This window comes from Palaemon carinicauda, chromosome 36 (genome assembly GCF_036898095.1).
Source record: "Palaemon carinicauda isolate YSFRI2023 chromosome 36, ASM3689809v2, whole genome shotgun sequence".
Taxonomy (NCBI): Eukaryota; Metazoa; Arthropoda; class Malacostraca; order Decapoda; family Palaemonidae; genus Palaemon; species Palaemon carinicauda.
This window is the reverse complement of record NC_090760.1, coordinates 74,212,855-74,233,728: the sequence shown is the minus strand read 5'-3', so window position 1 is coordinate 74,233,728 and position 20,874 is coordinate 74,212,855. Positions and strand designations below refer to the sequence as shown.

The 20,874-nt window shown below is 43.3% G+C and overlaps 2 protein-coding genes across 4 annotated transcripts in view; both read right to left on the bottom strand.

Annotated features, from left to right (window-relative positions):
• The window catches only part of LOC137628261 (nuclear valosin-containing protein-like), a 91,411-nt gene extending 78,836 nt beyond the window's left edge, over positions 1–12,575 (bottom strand). The window contains exons 1-2 of the mRNA XM_068359424.1: positions 12,391–12,575; positions 7,192–7,306 (exon numbers count right to left, since the gene is read on the bottom strand). Coding sequence (XP_068215525.1) covers positions 7,192–7,306; positions 12,391–12,441 — 166 coding nt within the window. The 5' untranslated portion in view covers positions 12,442–12,575. The remainder of the gene's footprint in view (positions 1–7,191; positions 7,307–12,390) is intronic.
• Positions 1–20,874, bottom strand: part of LOC137628913 (uncharacterized protein CG3556-like) — a 243,830-nt gene that overhangs the window by 119,908 nt on the left and 103,048 nt on the right. The window lies entirely within an intron of this gene.

Here is a 20,874-nt window from a genome sequence, read left to right as displayed (position 1 = left end):
TCACTTCGCTGATGTACGTCAGTATCTGTATAGTCTGCGGTTCTGCTCCAGTATAGCCTAGGTTCCTTCTGTCTATTGCTTCTTCGGTACACCTACGTTTTGGATGTTCTTTATCCAAAAACTGTCCATTGTTATTTCGTTCCTATCCGTTGGTATTTTCTAGTCAGTCCATTTTAACAATTCAATTTCCAGTACAATGCAAACCCAGAACTTTAACTGCAACAATTTTGCAAACAGAAATGACCGGATGACTATTTTTTCATGCATTACCTTTCCATTCATGAGATATGACAAGTCTTTATACAATATTTTAATAACCATAATAGATGGACAGACCAACAATCAGGTCAAATACAAGATTCAACATCAAAATCCCCATGCATATTAACCTACTGTACTCATTCATGATGGTCGCGTCTCATCAACTTCACAAAATCTAGGGCACGTAGTGCTTGCGTGCTAGTCAAGTATAACTTGTGCTTGAATGTTTAGTACTATAAAATATACACCACTAAAGATAAAATTGAAAAAGTATGAAGTAATTATCATGGATAAAAACTATTTCATTAACATGCTTAAGAACAGTTTTAAAATGTTATTTTGATAATAAAATAAATTTTTGAATATACTTACCCGGTGATTATATAAGCTGCAGCTCTGCTGCTCGACAGAAAACTCTACGGAAAAAATCCGCCAGCGATCGTTATGCAGGTAGGGGGTGTACTTCAACAGCGCCATCTGTCGTGCAGGTACTCAGTACTCATTGTAAACAAAGAACTCAATTTTCTCCTCAGTCCACTGCGTCTCTATTGGAGAGGAAGGGAGGGTCCTTTGATATATAATCACCGGGTAAGTATATTCAAAAATTTATTTTATTATCAAAATAACATTTTTCAATATTTAACTTAGCCGGTGATTATATAAGCTGATTCACACCCAGGGGGGTGGGTAGAGACCAGCAATAAATGTTTACATTATTATGAGCTAAGGATTTTTTTATTTCATTTTAGAAGTTATCAAAATAACAAAAACAAAATAAATAAGTACCAGGTAAGGAAGTCGACTTGAACAATTACTCTGCCTTTTTAAGTACGTCTTCCTTACGGAGCCTCGCGATCCTCTTAGGATGCTGAGCGACCCCTAGGATCTGAAGTATGAAGGGTTGCAACCCATACAACAGGACCTCATCAAAACCTCTAATCTAGGCGCATCTCAAGAAAAGAATTTGACCACCCGCCAAATCAACCAGGATGCGAAAGGCTTCTTAGCCTTCCGGACAACCCAAAAACAACAATAAAAACATTTCAAGAGAAAGATTAAAAAGGTTATGGAATTAGGGGATTGTAGTGGTTGAGCCCTCACCCACTACTGCACTCGCTGCTACGAATGGTCCCAGGGTGTAGCAGTTCTCGTAAAGAGACTGGACATCTTTAAGATAAAAAGACGCGAACACTGACTTGCTTCTCCAATAGGTTGCGTCCATTATACTTCGCAGAGATCTATTTTGATTAAAGGCCACTGAAGTTGCGACAGCTCTAACTTCATGTGTCCTTACCTTCAGCAAAGCTTGGTCTTCCTCACTCAGATGGGAATGAGCTTCTCGTATTAACAGTCTGATAAAATAGGATAAAGCATTCTTTGACATAGGCAAAGATGGTTTCTTAACTGAACACCATAAAGCTTCTGACTGTCCTCGTAAAGGTTTAGTTCGTCTTAAATAGAACTTAAGAGCTCTCACAGGGCATAAGACTCTTTCTAGTTCATTTCCAACCATATTCGATAGGCTTGGAATATCGAACGATTTCGGCCAAGGACGAGAAGGTAGCTCGTTTTTGGCTAGAAAACCAAGTTGTAAAGAACATGTAGCCGTTTCAGATGAAAATCCGATCTTCCTGCTGAAGGCGTGAATCTCACTGACTCTTTTAGCTGTGGCTAAGCAAACCAGGAAAAGAGTCTTTAAAGTGAGATCTTTAAAGGAGGCTGATTGTAGCGGCTCGAACCTTTCTGACATGAGGAATCTTAGTACCACGTCTAAATTCCAACCAGGTGTAGCCAAACGACACTCCTTCGTGGTCTCAAAAGACTTAAGGAGGTCCTGTAGATCTTTGTTGTTGGAAAGATCTAAGCCTCTGTGACGGAAGACTGATGCCAACATGCTTCTGTAACCCTTGATAGTGGGAGCTGAAAGAGATCGTTCTTTCCTCAGGTATAAAAGGAAGTCAGCTATTTGAGTTACAGAGGTACTGGTTGAGGATACAGATACTGACTTGCACCAGTTTCGGAAGACTTCCCACTTCGATTGGTAGACTCTAAGGGTGGATGTCCTCCTTGCTCTAGCAATCGCCCTGGCTGCCTCCTTCGAAAAGCCTCTAGCTCTCGAGAGTTTTTCGATAGTCTGAAGGCAGTCAGACGAAGAGCGTGGAGGCCTTGGTGTACCTTCTTTACGTGTGGCTGACGTAGAAGGTCCACCCTTAGAGGAAGAGTTCTGGGAACGTCCACTAGCCATTGAGGTACCTCGGTGAACCATTCTCTCGCGGGCCAGAGGGGAGCAACTAACGTCAACCTTGTCCCTTCGTGAGAGGCGAACTTCTGCAGTACCTTGTTGACAATCTTGAACGGGGGGAATGCATATAGGTCTAGATGTGACCAATCTAGGAGAAAGGCATCCGGGATTGGTGAGCAATATATTGGGAGCCTCTTGGTCATCGAGGTTGCGAAGAGATCTATGGTAGGCTGGCCCCATGTGGCCCAAAGTCTCTTGCACACATCCTTGTGTAGGGTCCATTCTGTTGGAATGATTTGTCCCTTCCGACTGAGGCAATCTGCCATGACATTCAAGTTGCCTTGGATGAACCTCGTTACTAGTGAAATGTTTAGATCTTTTGACCAGGTGAGGAGGTCCCTTGCGATCTCGTACAACGTCATAGAGTGGGTCCCTCCTTGCTTGGAGATGTACGCCAAAGCCGTGGTGTTGTCCGAGTTCACCTCCACCACTTTGCCTTGAAGGAGAGACTTGAAGCTTTTCAAGGCCAGATGAACTGCCAGTAGCTCCTTGCAGTTGATATGCATTGTTCTTTGACTCGAGTTCCAAGTTCCCGAGCATTCCCGACCGTCTAATGTCGCACCCCAGCCCGTGTCCGATGCGTCCGAGAAGAGAACGTGGTTGGGAGTCTGAACAGCCAGGGGCAGACCCTCTCTGAGGCTGATACTGTCCTTCCACCAAGTCAGGGCAGACTTCATCTTCTCGGAAATGGGGATCGAGACCGCTTCTAGCGTCTTGTCCTTTTTCCAGTAAACAGCTAGGTGAAATTGAAGAGGACGGAGGTGTAGTCTTCCTAACGATATGAATTGTTCCAGGGATGATAGTGTCCCTATCAGACTCATCCACTGCCTGACTGAACATCGTTCCTTCTTCAGCATGTTCTGGATGCATAACTGGGCTTGACTTGTTCTGGGGGCCGACGGAAAAGCCCGAAAAGCTAGACTGTGAATCTCCATCCCTAAATACACATTAGTTTGGGATGGGACCACTTGAGACTTTTCCATATTGACAAGGAGACCCAATTCCTTGGTCAGATCTAGAGTCCACTTTAGATCCTTCAGACAGCGACGACTGGAAGAAGATCTTAGAAGCCAGTCGTCCAAATAGAGGGAGGCTCTGATGTCCGCTAAATGAAGGAATTTGGCTACATTCCTCATCAGCCTCGTAAACACAAGAGGAGCTGTGCTTAGGCCAAAGCACAGGGCTTGAAACTGGTAGACAACCTTTTCGTAAACAAATCTCAGGAAAGGTTGGGAGTCTGGGTGGATGGGGACATGGAAGTATGCGTCCCTTAGGTCTAAAGAGACCATCCAGTCTTCCCTTCTGACCGCTGCTAGAACGGACTTTGTGGTCTCCATGGAGAACGTCTGCTTTGTGACAAAGACATTCAGCGCACTGACATCTAGCACCGGCCTCCACCCTCCTGTCTTCTTTGCCACTAAGAAGAGACGGTTGTAGAAGCCCGGGGTTTGATGGTCCAGGACTTTGACTACCGCTCCCTTTTCTAGTAAGAGAGACACCTCCTGTTTCAATGCTCGTCTCTTGTCTTCCTCTCTGTACCTGGGAGAGAGATCGATGGGAGACGTTGCTAGAGGGGGTTTTCGTACAAACGGGATCTTGTACCCCTCTCTGAGCAACTTCACAGATTGTGCATCTGCGCCTCTCTTCTCCCAGGTCTGCCAGAAGTTCTTGAGTCTGGCTCCCACTGCTGTCTGAAGACGCTGGCAGTCAGACTCTGCCTTTAAAGGACTTGGTTCCTTTCTTCTTCCCACGTCTCCCTTCGGCACGAGCACCTCCTCTGCTGGAGGCTCTGCCACGAAAGGGCGGAATAAATCGGGACGCTGGAGTGTCCATCCTTGGTCTAGCTAACAAGGTAGGCAAAGGGGTGGCTTTGCGGGCAGAGGACGCAACCAGGTCATGAGTGTCCTTCTGTATCAACGAAGCAGCAATCTCCTTAATCAAGTCCTCTGGAAAAAGGCACTTAGAAAGAGGAGCAAACAGAAGTTCGGATCTTTGACAAGGTGTCACTCCAGCTGACAGGAAAGAGCAAAGGTTCTCACGCTTCTTGAGGACTCCGGATACGAACGATGCAGCAAGCTCATTAGACCCGTCACGTATGGCCTTGTCCATGCAGGACATGATGAGCAAGGAAGTTTCCTTCTCAGTCGGGGAGATCTTCCTGCTCAAAGCTCCTAGACACCAGTCTAAAAAGTTGAAGACCTCGAAGGCTCTAAATAACCCTTTCAACAGATGGTCTAGGTCCGAAGATGACCAACATATCTTAGAGCGTCTCATGGCTAGCCTGCGGGGAGAGTCTACAAGACTTGAGAAGTCGCCCTGGGCAGAGGCAGGAACTCCCAAGCCGAGAACTTCTCCCGTGGCATACCAGACGCTCGATCTGGAAGAGAGTCTAGCAGGGGGAAACGTAAAGGCTGTCTTCCCTAGACTTTTTTTGGACTGCATCCATTCTCCTATTACTCGTAAAGCTCTCTTGGACGAGCGTGCGAGGACGAGTCTAGTAAAGGCAGGCGAGGATGATGGCGTACCTAATGCAAACTCTGACGGAGGAGAGCGCGGAGCCACAGACACAAACTGGTCCGGAAACATCTCTTTGAACAGAGCAAGAACTTTTCTAAAGTCCAAAGAGGGTTGCGTGGACTTAGGCTCGTCAAGGTCCGAATGTGGTTCATCAACGTGTGCCGCATCGTCATCATCAGAAAGTCCATCATCTGAGTATTGAGGAGGAAGCGGCAATGGAGTAGGTATCGGCTGGTCAGCTGAGTCCGGTCGCACGGGTGCACGCGTGACTGAACCGGACGCAACGTCATGGAACTGTTGCCCAGTCTGTGAGCTGGCAACAACCAAAGCAGCACGGGGACGCACAGCGTCTACTCCAGACTGTCTAGTCTGATGTGGGTGAGCAGTAGCAACCACACTGGGTTGCGGAGGTAGACGCACCGCGTCAAAACAAAACAACTCTGACGGTTGTTGTACCTCGCGAACGTCAACGGAAGGTTCCGTGCGTCGCTGAACGTCAACATGCGGCTGGCAGGGCACACTGGAACGCATGGGTGGCGGGACTCTCTCAGCTGGAGTGCGCAAGAAGGTCGCCTCAGCGTCCACAGGACGCACAACCGAGTGTGTGGTTGGTTGTAGGCAAGAGGTTGGTGCAGCAGCAACCTTCTCCGCACGAAAGTCCTGCATCAGAGACGTTAATTGGTACTGCATGGTCTGTAGCAAAGACCACTTAGGGTCTGCAGGAGCAGGTGCGGCGACAGACGGTGTAACTGCCTGAGGCGGTACCGCTTTGCCTCTCTTAGGAGGTGAGCAGTCATCGGAAGACTGCAGCGAGTCCGAACTGACCCAGTGGCTACAACTGGGCCGTTGGACTTGCGCGGAAGGGACCGACTTGCGCTTAAGTGGTCGTGAGACCTTGGTCCATGGTTTCTTACGAGAAACCTCTTCCGCAGACGAGGAATAAATGGGCTCTCTCGTCTTTGTGTGGGTGGGGCGATCTTGGGTAGATACGGCCGAAACCACGGAGGGAACGTCTGTTCGCTGATTAAAGCCTCTCGAACCCATTGGTCGTACGACATTGCTTCTCCCCTGGACTTGGGAGCTTGCAAGAGGTCCCGGACTAGGAGGACGACAGGCACGAACAGACGAACCCTCAAGCGCAACACTATCCACAACACTATCACTTACTTTATCACTTCCCACTGCACTCTTACACTTCAGCTCCTTGACGTCCGCCATGAGCTGGTTACGGTCACTAGCCAGGGACTCAATTCTCTCACCCAGAGCTTGGATGGCACGCATCATATCAGCCATCGAAGGTTCCTGAGTGCCAGAAGGGGGATTAGGAGCAACCACTACAGGGGAAGGAATAGGTTGTGGGGCATGAGGAGAGGAAAAATCAACAGAACGAGATGAACTTCTCCTGACTCTATCTCTCTCTAGCCTACGTGTATATTTTTGGAATTCGATAAAATCGAATTCCGAAAGCCCAACGCATTCCTCACATCGATCTTCCAATTGACAGGTTTTATCCCGACAATTGGAACAAACGGTGTGAGGATCGATAGAGGCCTTCGGAAGACGCCTTGAACAGTCCCTAGCATTACACTTCCTGAATTTTGGGACTTGAGAAGGGTCAGCCATTTTGAATTGGTCAAAGGGGAATTCAAAAACTATCCAAAGTCATCAACAAATAATCCGATATCAAAAAAAAAGAATGCAAGGATTTATTGAAGAGAAAGCCTGCACAGCGAAAGCTCAAAACTAGAATAGTGTACTTCACCAAATAGTTGTGAAAACAAATCCAGTTAGCAACAGCGAATTTAGTAGGTCTTGCCGGTGGCACGACAGAGAGAAAATTGAGTTCTTTGTTTACAATGAGTACTGAGTACCTGCACGACAGATGGCGCTGTTGAAGTACACCCCCTACCTGCATAGTGATCGCTGGCGGATTTTTTCCGTAGAGTTTTCTGTCGAGCAGCAGAGCTGCAGCTTATATAATCACCGGCTAAGTTAAATATTGAAAAATTCTTATTAGGAAACTCAAAGACATTTATGATCTTTAAAAGAAATACGGCGAATAGCTACCACAAAGCCGTTACCCTTCACTTTACAATTGTACCCCAACCTACCTTTTTCGACGCTGGTCATGAATTTGTGCCGAATTTTATGCTGGAACTCGCGGTAATTCTCCATCAGGTAGTCTGTGAGCTCCTCTATGTCAACATCTTTGTTTTCCTTCACGTACTGTAATGAAGCAAACATGAAATGTCAGTGAAAGAAAAAAAAATAATTCTCATTTTCAAAAATCTAAGATGTAACTGATTTTCAACATAATGTATTAAATAAATATGCTGAAACAAACTTTTAATCTTTATGCTATAGTATAGCTAATTCTAAACACATTACAGAAGAAATAAAAAAATTATACCTCTATATAAAAAGCAAAGTGATTTTGAAATTAAACATACTGTACTGTACACAGTACCTTGAACAGAGCAAAGTAAGGATACAAATTACATCATAAGTAACAGTTAATCGGAGAAATAAATTCCATAATCTACCTACAAATATTTTTGTTTTCAAAGCAAACACAAAAGTATCATCGTTGTGTCTAATGACAATTTTTAAATACTATTGCATTGAAAACAATGCAGGACCCAGATTAAAATAGAGTAATAGTGACAGCATTTTCCAAATACGGTTAGGGTCTATTCACATTATACTATTATTAATGCTAAGCTACAACCATAGTTGGAAAAGCAGGATGCCATAAGTCCAAGGATTACAACATGAAAATTGCCCAATTTGGGAAGGGAACATAGAATAGAGCGCCCGAACGTATACTCAAGCAAGAGAACTCTAACCCAAGACAGTGAAAGACTATACTACAGAGACTGAGGCACTACCCAATACTAGAGAACAATGGCTTGATTTTTTAGTGTCCTCTTAAAAGAGCAGCTCACCCCTATTCAATCAATAGCAATTTATCTTAATACAGTACCTCAATCATTCATTCCACCACTATTGTCCGACTTTTCTTCCAACAAAATATTATGACTCCCGGCAAGATTAATTCATAGTGGCATAAAAGGAATAATTCCCAGAAAAAGCAATAAATAGAAATGTTTCAATTGCAGTTGAGCAGGCATATACAATTCTCATTTCATACTTCATCTGTTAGGGTATTTTTTCATTTTACTTTAGTATCTACATTAATTTGTTTAATCTTGTACAATTTATTTCAGAATTCTTTCTTTACCTTCGAATTTCTTTTCTATACTGGGCTTCTTTTCTCATTTGATCTACTTTACACTATTTTATTCTTTATACAGCAATTTCCTTTTTTATAATTCTTTCTCTACCTTTAAATTGCTTTCCAATATTCAGGTGTTTTTCTTAATGGAGACTTTGACTTGAAGCATTCTGCTTCTCCTGACTTTTCCTAACTTGGATTGTAATAACAAAATTGGATAAAAGCTTGAGAGCTTCACACTCTTTGCAGGGTGCCCTTCAACTTAGCTGCATATTAGGCTATTAACCCTAATACTGTACCTAACTCTAACCGTTCTTGGACACCATATTCAACCTAACCAGTCCTGTCCCTGTAAGAGAACGGCATCTACGCCATGGATGCTCCCAACCAATGATCTTGAAATGGCCGAGAAGCCCTTACGTAACCTAAAAGAAATTATCGCCAAGGGTAGGTCTAATAATAAACTATTGCTGCCATAATAACGAGGAAAACAAAGCTACTTGAAAATTAATATTGCATTTAAGGATTACTTTAAAAGAAACTATGACAAGTCATGACAAGGCCATTTCCCTTTTGATTAAAGTAAGAAATATTACTTATGTATTTATAGGTATTTAGAATGGTTTTGATATCATTAAGTACGGGAAATTAAACCTTTCAAGTTTTAAGGACGGGTTATACTAGGAAATCCTCATCACCATCCTCTACTCCTAAGCTTATTGACGCAAAGGGCCTCGATTAGATTTTGCCAGTCGTCTCTATCTTGAGCTTTTAAACCAATACTTCTCCATTTATCATCATCTACAATACGCTTCATAGTCCTCAGCCATGTTGGCCTGGGTCTTCCAACTATTCTAGTGCCTTGTGCTGCCCAGTTAAAAGTTTGGTGTACTAATCTCTCTCAGAGAGTTTCAGTTTAAGGAGTAAAACTGGTTGAGAAGAAAATACAGGGTTGGCACTTAGTTATCTAGAAAACTGAAGATATAAAGATCTTAGGGATGGGGAGCCAAAGTCACCCCACTTGGTAGGTAAGGATACAACTCCTAGGTTTGGTTAGGTGCGGAAACCTTAGGGTAAGGTGATATTCATGTTATTGGGGTGTGTGTATGACAATGGCCATGGCTCATAACTTATTTATTCTATCGCTAAGAATACAGCAGTCTAAGGGTGGTTGCAGGGCCGTTAGCCCCCCGTTAGGTAAGTAAGGACACGGATTGTAGGTTACACTAGGTGGGGAACTCTAGCTTAAATAGTATTCTATGCACGTTGGAGGTCCTGTCCATCGTTATACAAAAGCCTCCATGTATCTTACTCAGAATGTTGTTTTACAGACAATTTCAAAACGTCTATAATTTGTAAAACGCAAATTCAACCAGGTTAGTTCAAAGTACCCATAAACACACCACGATCATTTATTATGTACTTAATTGGGAATATTATACAAAAGTAAATGTTTACCAGAGCAGTTACCTACCCTAATCCAGCATACCTAGGCTAAACCTCACAGAGGCTACACCAGACTCGAACTCTCTGACTAGCCTACCAAAGACTACCCAATGCACAATAACCTCACGAATGAATGAGCACCAATCATTTATAGTGTTCTGAAAAATTCTAATACATCTTCAACAAATTTATAACTAAATCTAACACTAATATAATTATATACAAGTAACAAATTCGATTCTATATCTAACTGCGACTTTTCAAACCAAGTTCCCATAAAATTGGATACGTAAGAACTACACATTTTTTTCACTTTCTTCTTGTTTTTCAATACTACATACATTGTCACACCGAAATGCTTTTTTGTTAATATCAAGTCAGCACTTAGAACCACAAGTGGGGCAAATAGTGTCACTTTCACTTTTAATAACATCATGATCTTGGCAGTACAGTACTTTATTATTCTCTCGAAGTTACCCCAATAATGCAAAATAAAATCTTTATAATTCAAATAACAATTGAGACAAGAACTTGGGAGAAAATCCACAGAAATTTAAGTCAAAGTATATGGTAAATGAAAAACCACACCAGAAGTTGAAGGTTCACACTCCTCCATGGCTCTCAAAAGACAGAAAAATTAGCGGTGGAAATTATGTGAAAAGTGTCGAAAAGGTGTTTAGTTTCCTAGTAAAACTGTCACCTGTTTGGGCATTCAAGTCAATGTGATTCTTGTATTGTTAAAATGCTAGTCCTAAGTAAAATGTGGATAATCATCAATGGTTAAAAACTATGACGTTTGGGTGAAGTCTTGCTGTGTAGAATACAGTCGATGATGTAATAATGATATAATTTATGTTTTTAACATACAAACGGTCACACTAAAGCTCAGTCTGAAGAGAAATTTGAGTTATGAGATTGAGAGACTTAGTTTTTTCAGGTGGGTCAAATTTATTTTTAATTTTTAAACCACTTCAAGACCTAGCGCCGATTAGATTTACATATCAGATGAAACCTTGGGCTTCCCTCTTTTTAGTGAAAGTACTTAAATTTGATAACTTGCAGACAGAGCTATTGTATAGAATTACCTTGAGTTCTTAGACTTGTCTGCAAAAGCCTAGACAAGACTCCAGTTCTCAGACTTTCCGACAAGAGGCAGTATTACTGTACTAATAGCCGGGAAACCTTTCCTAGTAAAAACCAACTTTTCCCTACAGAAAAACGCCTTTCCTTCGAAAATAACACTTATTTCTGTCGCAAATAAATACTTAATGTAATATATATATCTATATCTACCCATAATGGGGGCCCCCCCAGTGGGAACTCAAGGTTTTAGGTGGGGAAAACATATTGGGGAAACGGTATATAATGGTAAAACAAGCCTTTTCTTCTCTATACGTACGGAAAGTTTTCACAGGGGGTTATTAATATTTCCCCTCCCACTTTCCTTTTCTCTTCAAGTGCTCGAATCAGTCCCTTCCCAAGCCTTTTACCCTGTAAAAACTTTGTCCGTGTTAACCCTTACGTATTCTACTTCTTTCGTGCGTTATTATGGAACTTCCTATACAAACATGTAATGGTTGTAGTTATCCGTACTTAGAAGCCGCAGGGAACTTTCATGGAAATTACCAATATTACCATGGTACACCAGATGTAATTAACACTTTCCCCTCTACCCTCCACCACCTTCAATACAGCAAGAAGACCCTGATGATCCCCAACCTTCGACGTCCCGATCATAATGTAAGTTATTATTTTTACTTTGTCCCGATCATAAAGTAAGTTATCATTTTTACTTTAAGTTTAATACCTGTGTAGTTGAATCAGTAGAACTTGAAAAGTTCAGAGTTGGAGCAAATGTTTTTATGTTGACCAGGCTGACATGAGTCTTTTTATATTTACATATGACAAATCTGTTTTTGAAGTTGTTAATAGTTTATATAGGACATATCTGTTTTGACGTTTTTACTGTTTTTAGAATTATTTATTGTTAATTTATTCTCATCATTTATTTATTTCCTTATTTCCTTTCCTCACTGGGCTATTTTTCCCTATTAGAGCCCTTGGGCTTATAGCATCTTGCTTTTCCAACTACGGTTGAAGCTTGGCTAATAATAATAATAATAATAGTGAATAAAGTTCATCATTTAAGTTATATTGATGTTAGCGTGCGCTTCTCAACATTACCACTTGCCAGTACATACGGAACTTTATTTTTTTTATCTTTTGGCAAGCGAAGCGAGACCACAGCCGAACACGAACCATTATATTTGGGATAAAACATTTTGAACAGAAAATATGATTTCCTATAGTAAATAATGTGATTTCCAAGAATTTGTGCTTCATTCTTAGACGAGACTCCAGTTCTGAGACTTGCCTACGACCAAAGGTTATACCAGACTCGAGTTCTCGGACTTGCCAACCAAGGGCTAGACCAGACTCTATAGCTTAGACCTTTGCCTACAAAAGGCTACGCTACCACGTATAGTCTAGGCTCTCCAAATATGATTAGAAGTTGGAGCAATTATCCAAATTGACTACAAATAAACGAGGAGACTCAATTTGACTAGATAATGGCCGGGACTATAAGGTCGGTCAAGACGAAGAAAACAAAAATGGAAAACATTCTTACCGAAGCCACACGGGGAAGAAGGGACTTTTCCTGTAGGTATGGGCGCTTCATGGTTGTCCAATCAATGAGTTTAACTACTATTTAAATAGTAATTTAAATAATAATTGGAGAAAATATCACACGACACATCAACAGTTGTTTGGTTACCGATGGTCCTCAAATCCTAGCGAAGAAGAGAAGAAGGGAAGGTAGACGGCGTCAGGGGCTTGTTCATAAAGATGATCTACGATATGGTAAAGTGTTTTATTCTCACGATATTTAATTCATGGGTTTATTTTGATACTCCAATAAATTTTTCAATATATTTGATAAAATTATAAAGTTTTATGCGTGTGTCTATTATATATTGTGACATTAGAGAACCATTCATTATGTTAAATGTAAATTTAACTTTCTCTTAAAAACGTTGTGTGTTTTTACTACAGCTGAACGAGACCTAACTAATATATCTCATCACACGTGTTGTGATGCGTTTGTTACGTCTCTAAAAAAACAAAGACAAATAAATTATCATATTTTTTACTTTTTCCTTCTTATTTCGTAAATAAAGCGAAACTTTCATTTTGCTTTCTATTAGAATAACGAAATCGCAATAAATCTATCAATAACAAATGAAATTAAACCTTTGAATTATGAAAATTGCACTCAAATACATTCACATGGTCATATTCGCAGACAAGTGGTGCCTCAGTGACAGTCTGTGCATAATGCATATTGGACGATGTATACTGCATGGTATGACAGTGAAACAACCTTCAATACATTTAGTAGATTTGAGAACAAAGCCATCAACAGGATTTTGAGAATTAAATGGCAGGACAGGATTAGAAATCAAACTATAAGAGAGATTACTCGAGGGCCATTTGTGGATGAGATCATGATGAGGGGTAGATGGAGATGGTTTGGGCATGATTTTCGCACTCCCCAAGAGAGATTGGTGCACCTAATTTTAAAATGGGCTCCACAAGGAAGACACAGGCCTACATGGCTGAAGACTATAAAGCGCGAAGATGGAGATGATGAATGGAGAAATATTGAATTAAAAGGTCAAGATAGAGACGACTGGCAAAATCTAACCGAGGCCGTTTGCGTCAATAGGCGTAGGAGGAGATAATGATGATGATAGCGCATCTGGAGATTACTGTTACTGAAGAGCGCTTTTTCGTTTCCCGTCGGAATGTAAAATCGTTCTTATATCTTATATATGTTATTATTATTATTATTATTATTATTATTATTGTTGTTGTGATTTTCACCAGTTAATTAAATCTGCCCGATGTACTGGGCGGATCGCAAGGCCTTGAAGAGGCAAGATTCCCAAAACCCTCCAGGAGTTAACTAAAATACGGCGATAAAATTTACAATTTTATTACAAAAATAAACTCTGATAAAGACAAACAACATTCTTAAGCATTCACAAAACTCACTGAAAAACAAGACTGACCCTAGGTAATGTAGCATGTGCTCTTCAAGCACAAAGTCCACACCGGACTCATTAACAAACTGAAAATAGTGCCAATTCGAATTCAATACACAACGAATCACACACCAAATATCCCTATTCTTATTTAACTCAGGATTCAGATCCCCAATCACAAGGATCTCTACACTAAACTGCGATATAAAAACTAAACGTCTTGCACTCAAACTTCTACTACAACCAACCTGGTAGACAAGGTAGAGAGGAGAGATAACAATTAGAAGGAACTTACTTTGGTTGGGGACGTTGGATCAAAGAGGACGAGCTATCCTTGCAACCTCCGACGTCACCTTTTTGGCGCAATTTGTCCTGAACCTAAATTTCTAGATTGGATTTTTTTATCATGTTACAACAGAATGACTTTATTTTTCCTAATCTTAAATTACCAGCAATTGATTTTATTAGTCTCAGCGCCTTCCTACCAGGTGGTTTCCCTTTTTGGCTCTAAACGTTCACGTCTGGAACTACATTCATTCGCCCGCGAGTTTCTCCTCTCCCTCCAATTTGACGTAGTCGTAGGTGGAGTCAAATGGCGGGAATTTCGATTGATCGGGTCGAAATTCCCGACATCCTCCACGCCCCAAAATAAGGAGCGATGAAACGTCGGTCAATTGGATGGAGCTAGACTCGGGGTGAGGGGAGTGGCTTACTCCGAGACTCTGTTAGGCTCGCTGCGTAGCGCTCCGCAACGACTCGAACAGAGTACGCACAATATACAACAGCAATGTTACCCCGGGGTAATAAACACAATCAATAATATACAGTCATATAACAGATCAAAATAGGCAATGGGCCTAGCAATTCTAAAGCACTTGTGTAATACACATAAGGAACAGCAGAAATAAGTGATAATGTACACATTTTACAGAATTCAATTGGCAAGCAATTAGGCAATGGGCCTAAGACTATTCAAGAAATGGCAGAAATGCAAACAATAATTCAAGTGCAAAGACAATTAGGCAATGGGCCTAAGACAATTCAAGAAATGGCAGAAATGCAATCATGACAATTCAAGTGCAAAGACAATTAGGCAATGGGCCTAAGACAATTCAAGAAATGGCAGAAATGCAATCATAATAATTCAAGTGCAAAGACAATTAGGCAATGGGCCTAAGACAATTCAAGAAATGGCAGAAATACATATGACAATTCAAATTCAGTCTGTCTCAACTCCCAATAATCGAGACTTCTATAGCGCTGCTACATGCAGGCTGTTACTTAATGGAGTACAAGAGGGAGGGGTTGGTTCTGTGCAACGCTCGGTCTGTACGCACGAGAGACCATCCCGTCCCCGTTCTCCACCCCTAAGCACTTCCAACCTCCGCAGATTCACGCACACCTCACAAACTCCACCCTCCCTACCTTCCAGATAGAACACGCCCCCTTTTCACTTACAGTTTACAGCTACTTTTTATATATAGTCACCTTTCAGCAGACAGTCCATTAGTTCTCGCTGTTTCGCGGCAGCCCTTCTCAATGGGCGTGCAGAACGTCCTTGTGCGTTCGTCTGCTCTGTTTCATTTTCGCTTCTTTCACTAACTGCATAGTTCTCACCTTCCTCGTCGTTGTCGTCCGTTCCTGTGGCTGGTTGTTGAGTTGTCGTAGCTGTTGCCATACCCTGGTCGTTCCCAGACGTCTCCGCTATCCCTGGCATTCCGGCTGTCGAACTGTACGCACCCTCTTCTCCGTCATCGCCGTCGTCTCCTTCATGGTCATCCTCAGAGGGGGCTATTTCTAGGGGAACCAGGTGGCTGACAGCTCGCAGCGATTCGACACCCTCAAACAACACTTTCGCCGAGCGTACGACTCCGTTGTCGTCAGGATACGTCTCCACGACACGTCCCAGAGGCCAAGTCGCTCTCTTCTTATTGTCCTGCTTAACTAGCACGATGTCTCCGGGGTGCAGCTTGGAGGGTTCCCCGGGCCGACTGTCGTGCCGGGCCCTCAAGGCACTCAAGTATTCCTTTCTCCAGCGTTCCCTAAAGGCTTTGAGCGAATCTGTCAATCTTACGTAACGATCACGTAGCTTCCGAGAGGTGAAGGTTGCGTTGAGATGGTCGTCCGGTAAGATCGGGGCCATGAGGTGGACTTGGTGTCCTCTTATCAAATGGGAGGGGGTGAGGACTTCATCCTCGCGCTCGTCACCGCTGTACATGAGCGGTCGATTATTCACCACTGCTTCTGCTTCTTTCACGAGGGTTAGCACGTGGGCGTCCGGCAGGTACTTCTTTCCGAGGGCTATCTGGAGGGTCCGTTTCGTTACTCCTATCAAACGCTCGAAGAACCCACCCTTCCAAGGTGCACGGGGCGTCTGAAACCGCCACTTTATGCCAGTTTTCCTCAGGAACTGCTGGACTTCATCCTCTTCATAAAGTCCCTGCAGGAGGTGGCTGGCAGCCTTGAAGGTTTGATGGTTATCGGACATGATGAGCTGTGGGGCACCGTGGGTGGCGCTAAACCGTCTAAGTGCCAACACGAATTCTTCTGCTTCCAAAGAGGGACAGAAGTCAAGGTACACGGCTCTGCTGGCCATGCAAGTTACGATAAGTAAATACCCGGGCCGTGTCTCCGTGTGTATTGCTGCTGTGTGGTCCACTCCGACCGCCGTGAACGGTTTTGTGAGGGTGATCCTCTCCTTTGGCAGGGGGGGGTGGTGGTGGCTGTCTCGTTAGAGGCTGGAAGGCCAGCTTGCATTCAGGGCATTGCCGCACGGTTCGCTTCGCAATGGAACGTAGACCCGCCACCCAACATTTCTGTCGAAAGATACCTATTAGAGTAATCACCCCACAATGCAAATGTAACTGATGTAAATAATTTAGATACATCCTAACCAAATGCCCTTTGGCTGGCAAGAGAATTAAATGATCAGTTTCTCCTACATGGGACACTCGTCCCCTGGTGCAGATGAGATTATCTACCAAAACTAAATTCAATTGTCTAGCAAAATTAGCAACTTCACGAGGGGGTCTGACTCCGCCCTCTAAGTAGGCATAAACAGTAGGCAAATAATGTTTTTGCTCTAATTTTACAACAATACTGAACGGATGCCGTTCTATCTTAGCAAACTTTAAAACTAGTCTGGCTACTCGTAACAAGAATTGGAACCCTACTTCCCTCTTCAGGACGTCCCAAATCTCGCCTGGGGGGGTAGGACACATCTCCTCCCTCAACTCCTGCACCGCCGCTACTACGTGAGTTTGATGTAGTAGATCTTCCTCCTCGCAAGGAACAGGCCTTCCCGTGGTCCTGAGGAATTCTGGACCGTTCCTCCACAGGGGGTTAGCTTGCAATTGTTGAGCCGTTGCGCCTCGGGATAGGATATCGGCAGGGTTCTGCTGACTAGGGACATGGTTCAGACTGAAACTACAAACCTGCTGAATAAAATTAATTTCCGCCACTCTGTTAGAAACAAACACATTTTTATTAGACCTAGCATCGGGCGATGCTACCCACGCCAACGTTACCTTACTGTCGGTCCACATTACTATTTCCCGTGGCTCGATCAGATCCTTGAGCGTTCTTGCTAGTCTGCTGCCTAACAATAAGGCCAGCAACTCTAGCTTAGGGATCGTCAGCTTGCTCATCCCTTTCGGAGTGATCCGGGTTTTACTCGTTACCAGACTTACCCGATTGCATTCGTCCCTAGTATATGCTACTGCTCCATATGCCTTACTGCTGGCATCGGTGAACACATGAAGTTGTAAGCCTCTTTTTCCTATTGATCTTTGAAAGGTGATGTCGCTCACCGCTTTCAAATCATTCAACAATTCACTTGCCTCTTTAGCCCTCTCTTTTCCTAAAACATCATCCCAACCTACATTGTCCTCCCATAGTTGTTGAAGGAAAAGCTTTCCCCTTACAAATAATGGGCTTATCAAACCTATCGGATCATATATGGAGACTAATAGGGAAAGTACCCTACGCTTCGTGGGCACCCATCCCTCCCCCAACTCACAGATCCTTTTGCTTTCTTTCACACACAATCTGTCCACGTCCCGGGCCCATCGCAGCCCGAGCACGTTCACACTCACAGGCTCACTCCACTGTTTCTCGCTATCGAAGGCCAAGTGATTGCTGGCCCACCCTTCTAAGGGCATACCCGCCCTTTTTAAGATGTTATGAACAGACTCATGCTCTTGCCTCATATGTTCTATATCTTCAAACGTGGCCAGATAATTATCGACATAAAAAGATTTTACTAAATCTGGGCGCCCTTCCTCTTTAAAATGACAGTTTAATATTTGCTGTAGCAAAAATGGACTAGCTGTGATGCCGAACACCACGACTCTAAAGGCGAAGGTAAGCGCTCGACCAGCTGCCTTGCGCCACAGAAATCGTGTGTATTTGGCATCACGAGGATCTAACAAAACACGATGGAATGCTTTACTTATGTCGGCTAACATGGCATATCGATTCAACCTAAACCTTATAATTAAACTATATGCTACTTCTACCAAATTGGGCCCAGGTAAAAGACATTCATTCAAGGACTTGCAACCTTGTGACTTGGCAGAGGCATTGAACACGATTCTAAGGGGGGTGGTACGGCTGTCTTTCTTAACACCAAAGTGTGGCATGTAATAACCTTCCACTACGGGATTTTTCACTTCTGATATAAAACCTGCTTCGAGATACTTATCTATCACTCCCTGATATTGTTCAAGATATTCCCTATCCTTTCTGAATTTTGTCTGCAACGACTCCAACTGCGCCATAGCGTTACGATAATTTGTTTCTGGCCTAGCATCCGATCCGAATGGTAGGCTAACCTGATATCCCTCAGGTTTTCTTACAACGCTTTGCGATACCTTTCGCACGGCCTCGGCCTCGCGAACAGTGTATTGCTCAGATGGGGCGATACCAACACGGTCTAATCGCCACCACTCATCTACATCATACAGATATGGCTCGTCCGTGATTCTGCACACTCTCAACGTTCTTACTTGTTCGACCTTTTCCCCTTGGAACAGCCACTGTGGCACCTTCCCGTACGGGGACATACCATTATGCGTTAAGAAAAGATTTATCCCATCTACTTTTTCTACACCTATGACAAAATAGCTAAAATAATCCGCCCCAACTAATATGTGAACGTTCTTCATGGTATCTGATTGGTTTGCTGGATCGGCTAACGTGACTCCCTTGGTCAACAGATGCTGTCTGACTTTGACATAACCCACGTTATGTATCGGGACGTCCACGTGTTCGTGTGCCACCAATTTCATACGCACGATTCTTTTCCCCATTTCAACCCTGCAACTTACTACATCGTATTGGCCGCTTATTTCCTCGGAACCAAACGGAGCTATATTCAAGGACACTCTTCCTACCACCGGTAGGCCTAATTGACGGGCAATTTTTGCAGAGATGAAGCTCCTCTGGCTTCCTGAGTCGAGAAATAGGCGGACTCGCTTACTACCTTGCCTTTGTTGAATACCTGCCATGGCTGTTGGCAAGATAGTGCATGGGAGGTCCACATCAGACCTCTGCGCGATCTTTGCGCTCGTGCACGGCTTAGATTCTACTTTAACCTTAGACGGACGGGGGGCATTTTGGTTCTGTGCAGGCGTCGCATTTACTACGGGGCGGGACGTTGTTGATTGACTATTACTATGACTAGGGATTGATTGCGGTCTACCCGCGTCGCAAATCGCAGTGTGGTGCTTAGCATTACAGTTTCTACAGGAATTTGATACGGGACATTTATCGCTACGATGGCCTGATTTCGTGCAATTGAAACAAAGACCCCTTTTTAGTAAAATGCGACGTCTAGCAGCTACGTCTGTCACTTGGCGACATCCGTGAGGCGGATGCCGTTCGCTACAAAATGGGCAGGAATTATGGTGGATGGGATGGGTTTTCGGTCTTACACTACTGTCTGGTCTTTTGTCACTCTCAAGACTGTCGCCTCTCTGCAATGCATCGTCTTCTAACATTCTTACTATGAAATCTATTGCCTCAAAAAACTCGTCCAACGTATAGTCGCATTTCCTCAAATGCTCTACCACCTTGCGGTATAGTTTTCCCTCTGACAATTTTTGATTAATGAGGCTCATGACCATGCCCTGGCCTAAGTCATTGGTACTAAGTCTTTTGATTTGCTCAATAATGATGGTCAACTCAAAACGGAACCTTTTTAATTCTACTGGGTTTAGTGACGGCACAAAGATGTTTGCTAACTTGCGGTGCAGAATCACGAGTGTTTGGTGCACGTTGCCATACTGCTTATCTAATAAATCTAATGCTACACTATAGTTCGCGGCGGTTACACTCAGAGATTTGATAATCCGGAGCGGCTCTTTGCCCAACGTCCCCAATAAATACGTGAATTTAGACACTTCGTCTAAATCAGCTCTTCGATCCACGTGGATCGTGAATAGTTCACGGTACGATGCGTACTCTTGCACTTCCCCTTCAAACGTGGGGAGAGGCAGCGGCTTCAACCTGGGGAGGGCAACATTCCCCGTTGAAGGGCCTTTCACTTTATCTATTCTATTGTACAATAGAGTGGAAGCGCGTGTCGCTTCACCTAACATATGCCTAATTCGGGCTTCGAAACTAGTTTCTAGCTTAACGCGCTGGCTCTTGTATAGCTCTTTAAGCTGTCGGACCTCTGCCTGCAACTCCGTTACCAAATTCTGGTAAACGGACTCGGAGTAAGTCTCTATCAGCGCCCTTTGCGTTTCGCTTAGCAAATCCTCCAGTAGGCCCATCGACGCCTCGATATGCACGATCGTGGACACAGCCATCTTATTTAACTTTACTTTACGTTTTAGGGGGTTTGGCAAGGCAAGGAAAAAAAAAGATAATTTAACGTTAAGAAGGGACTCAAAGAACTGACCCACGTGGGCGATCGCACATCGGGACGTAGAGGACCTTAATTGTTAGTCTCTCTCTCTCTCTCTCTCTCAAAAGCTCATATTTTAAATTAGTCCTGTCCGGCTCTGGGAAGCGCTTGCGATCCGGTTCGAAGAACCAAATGTTGTGATTTTCACCAGTTAATT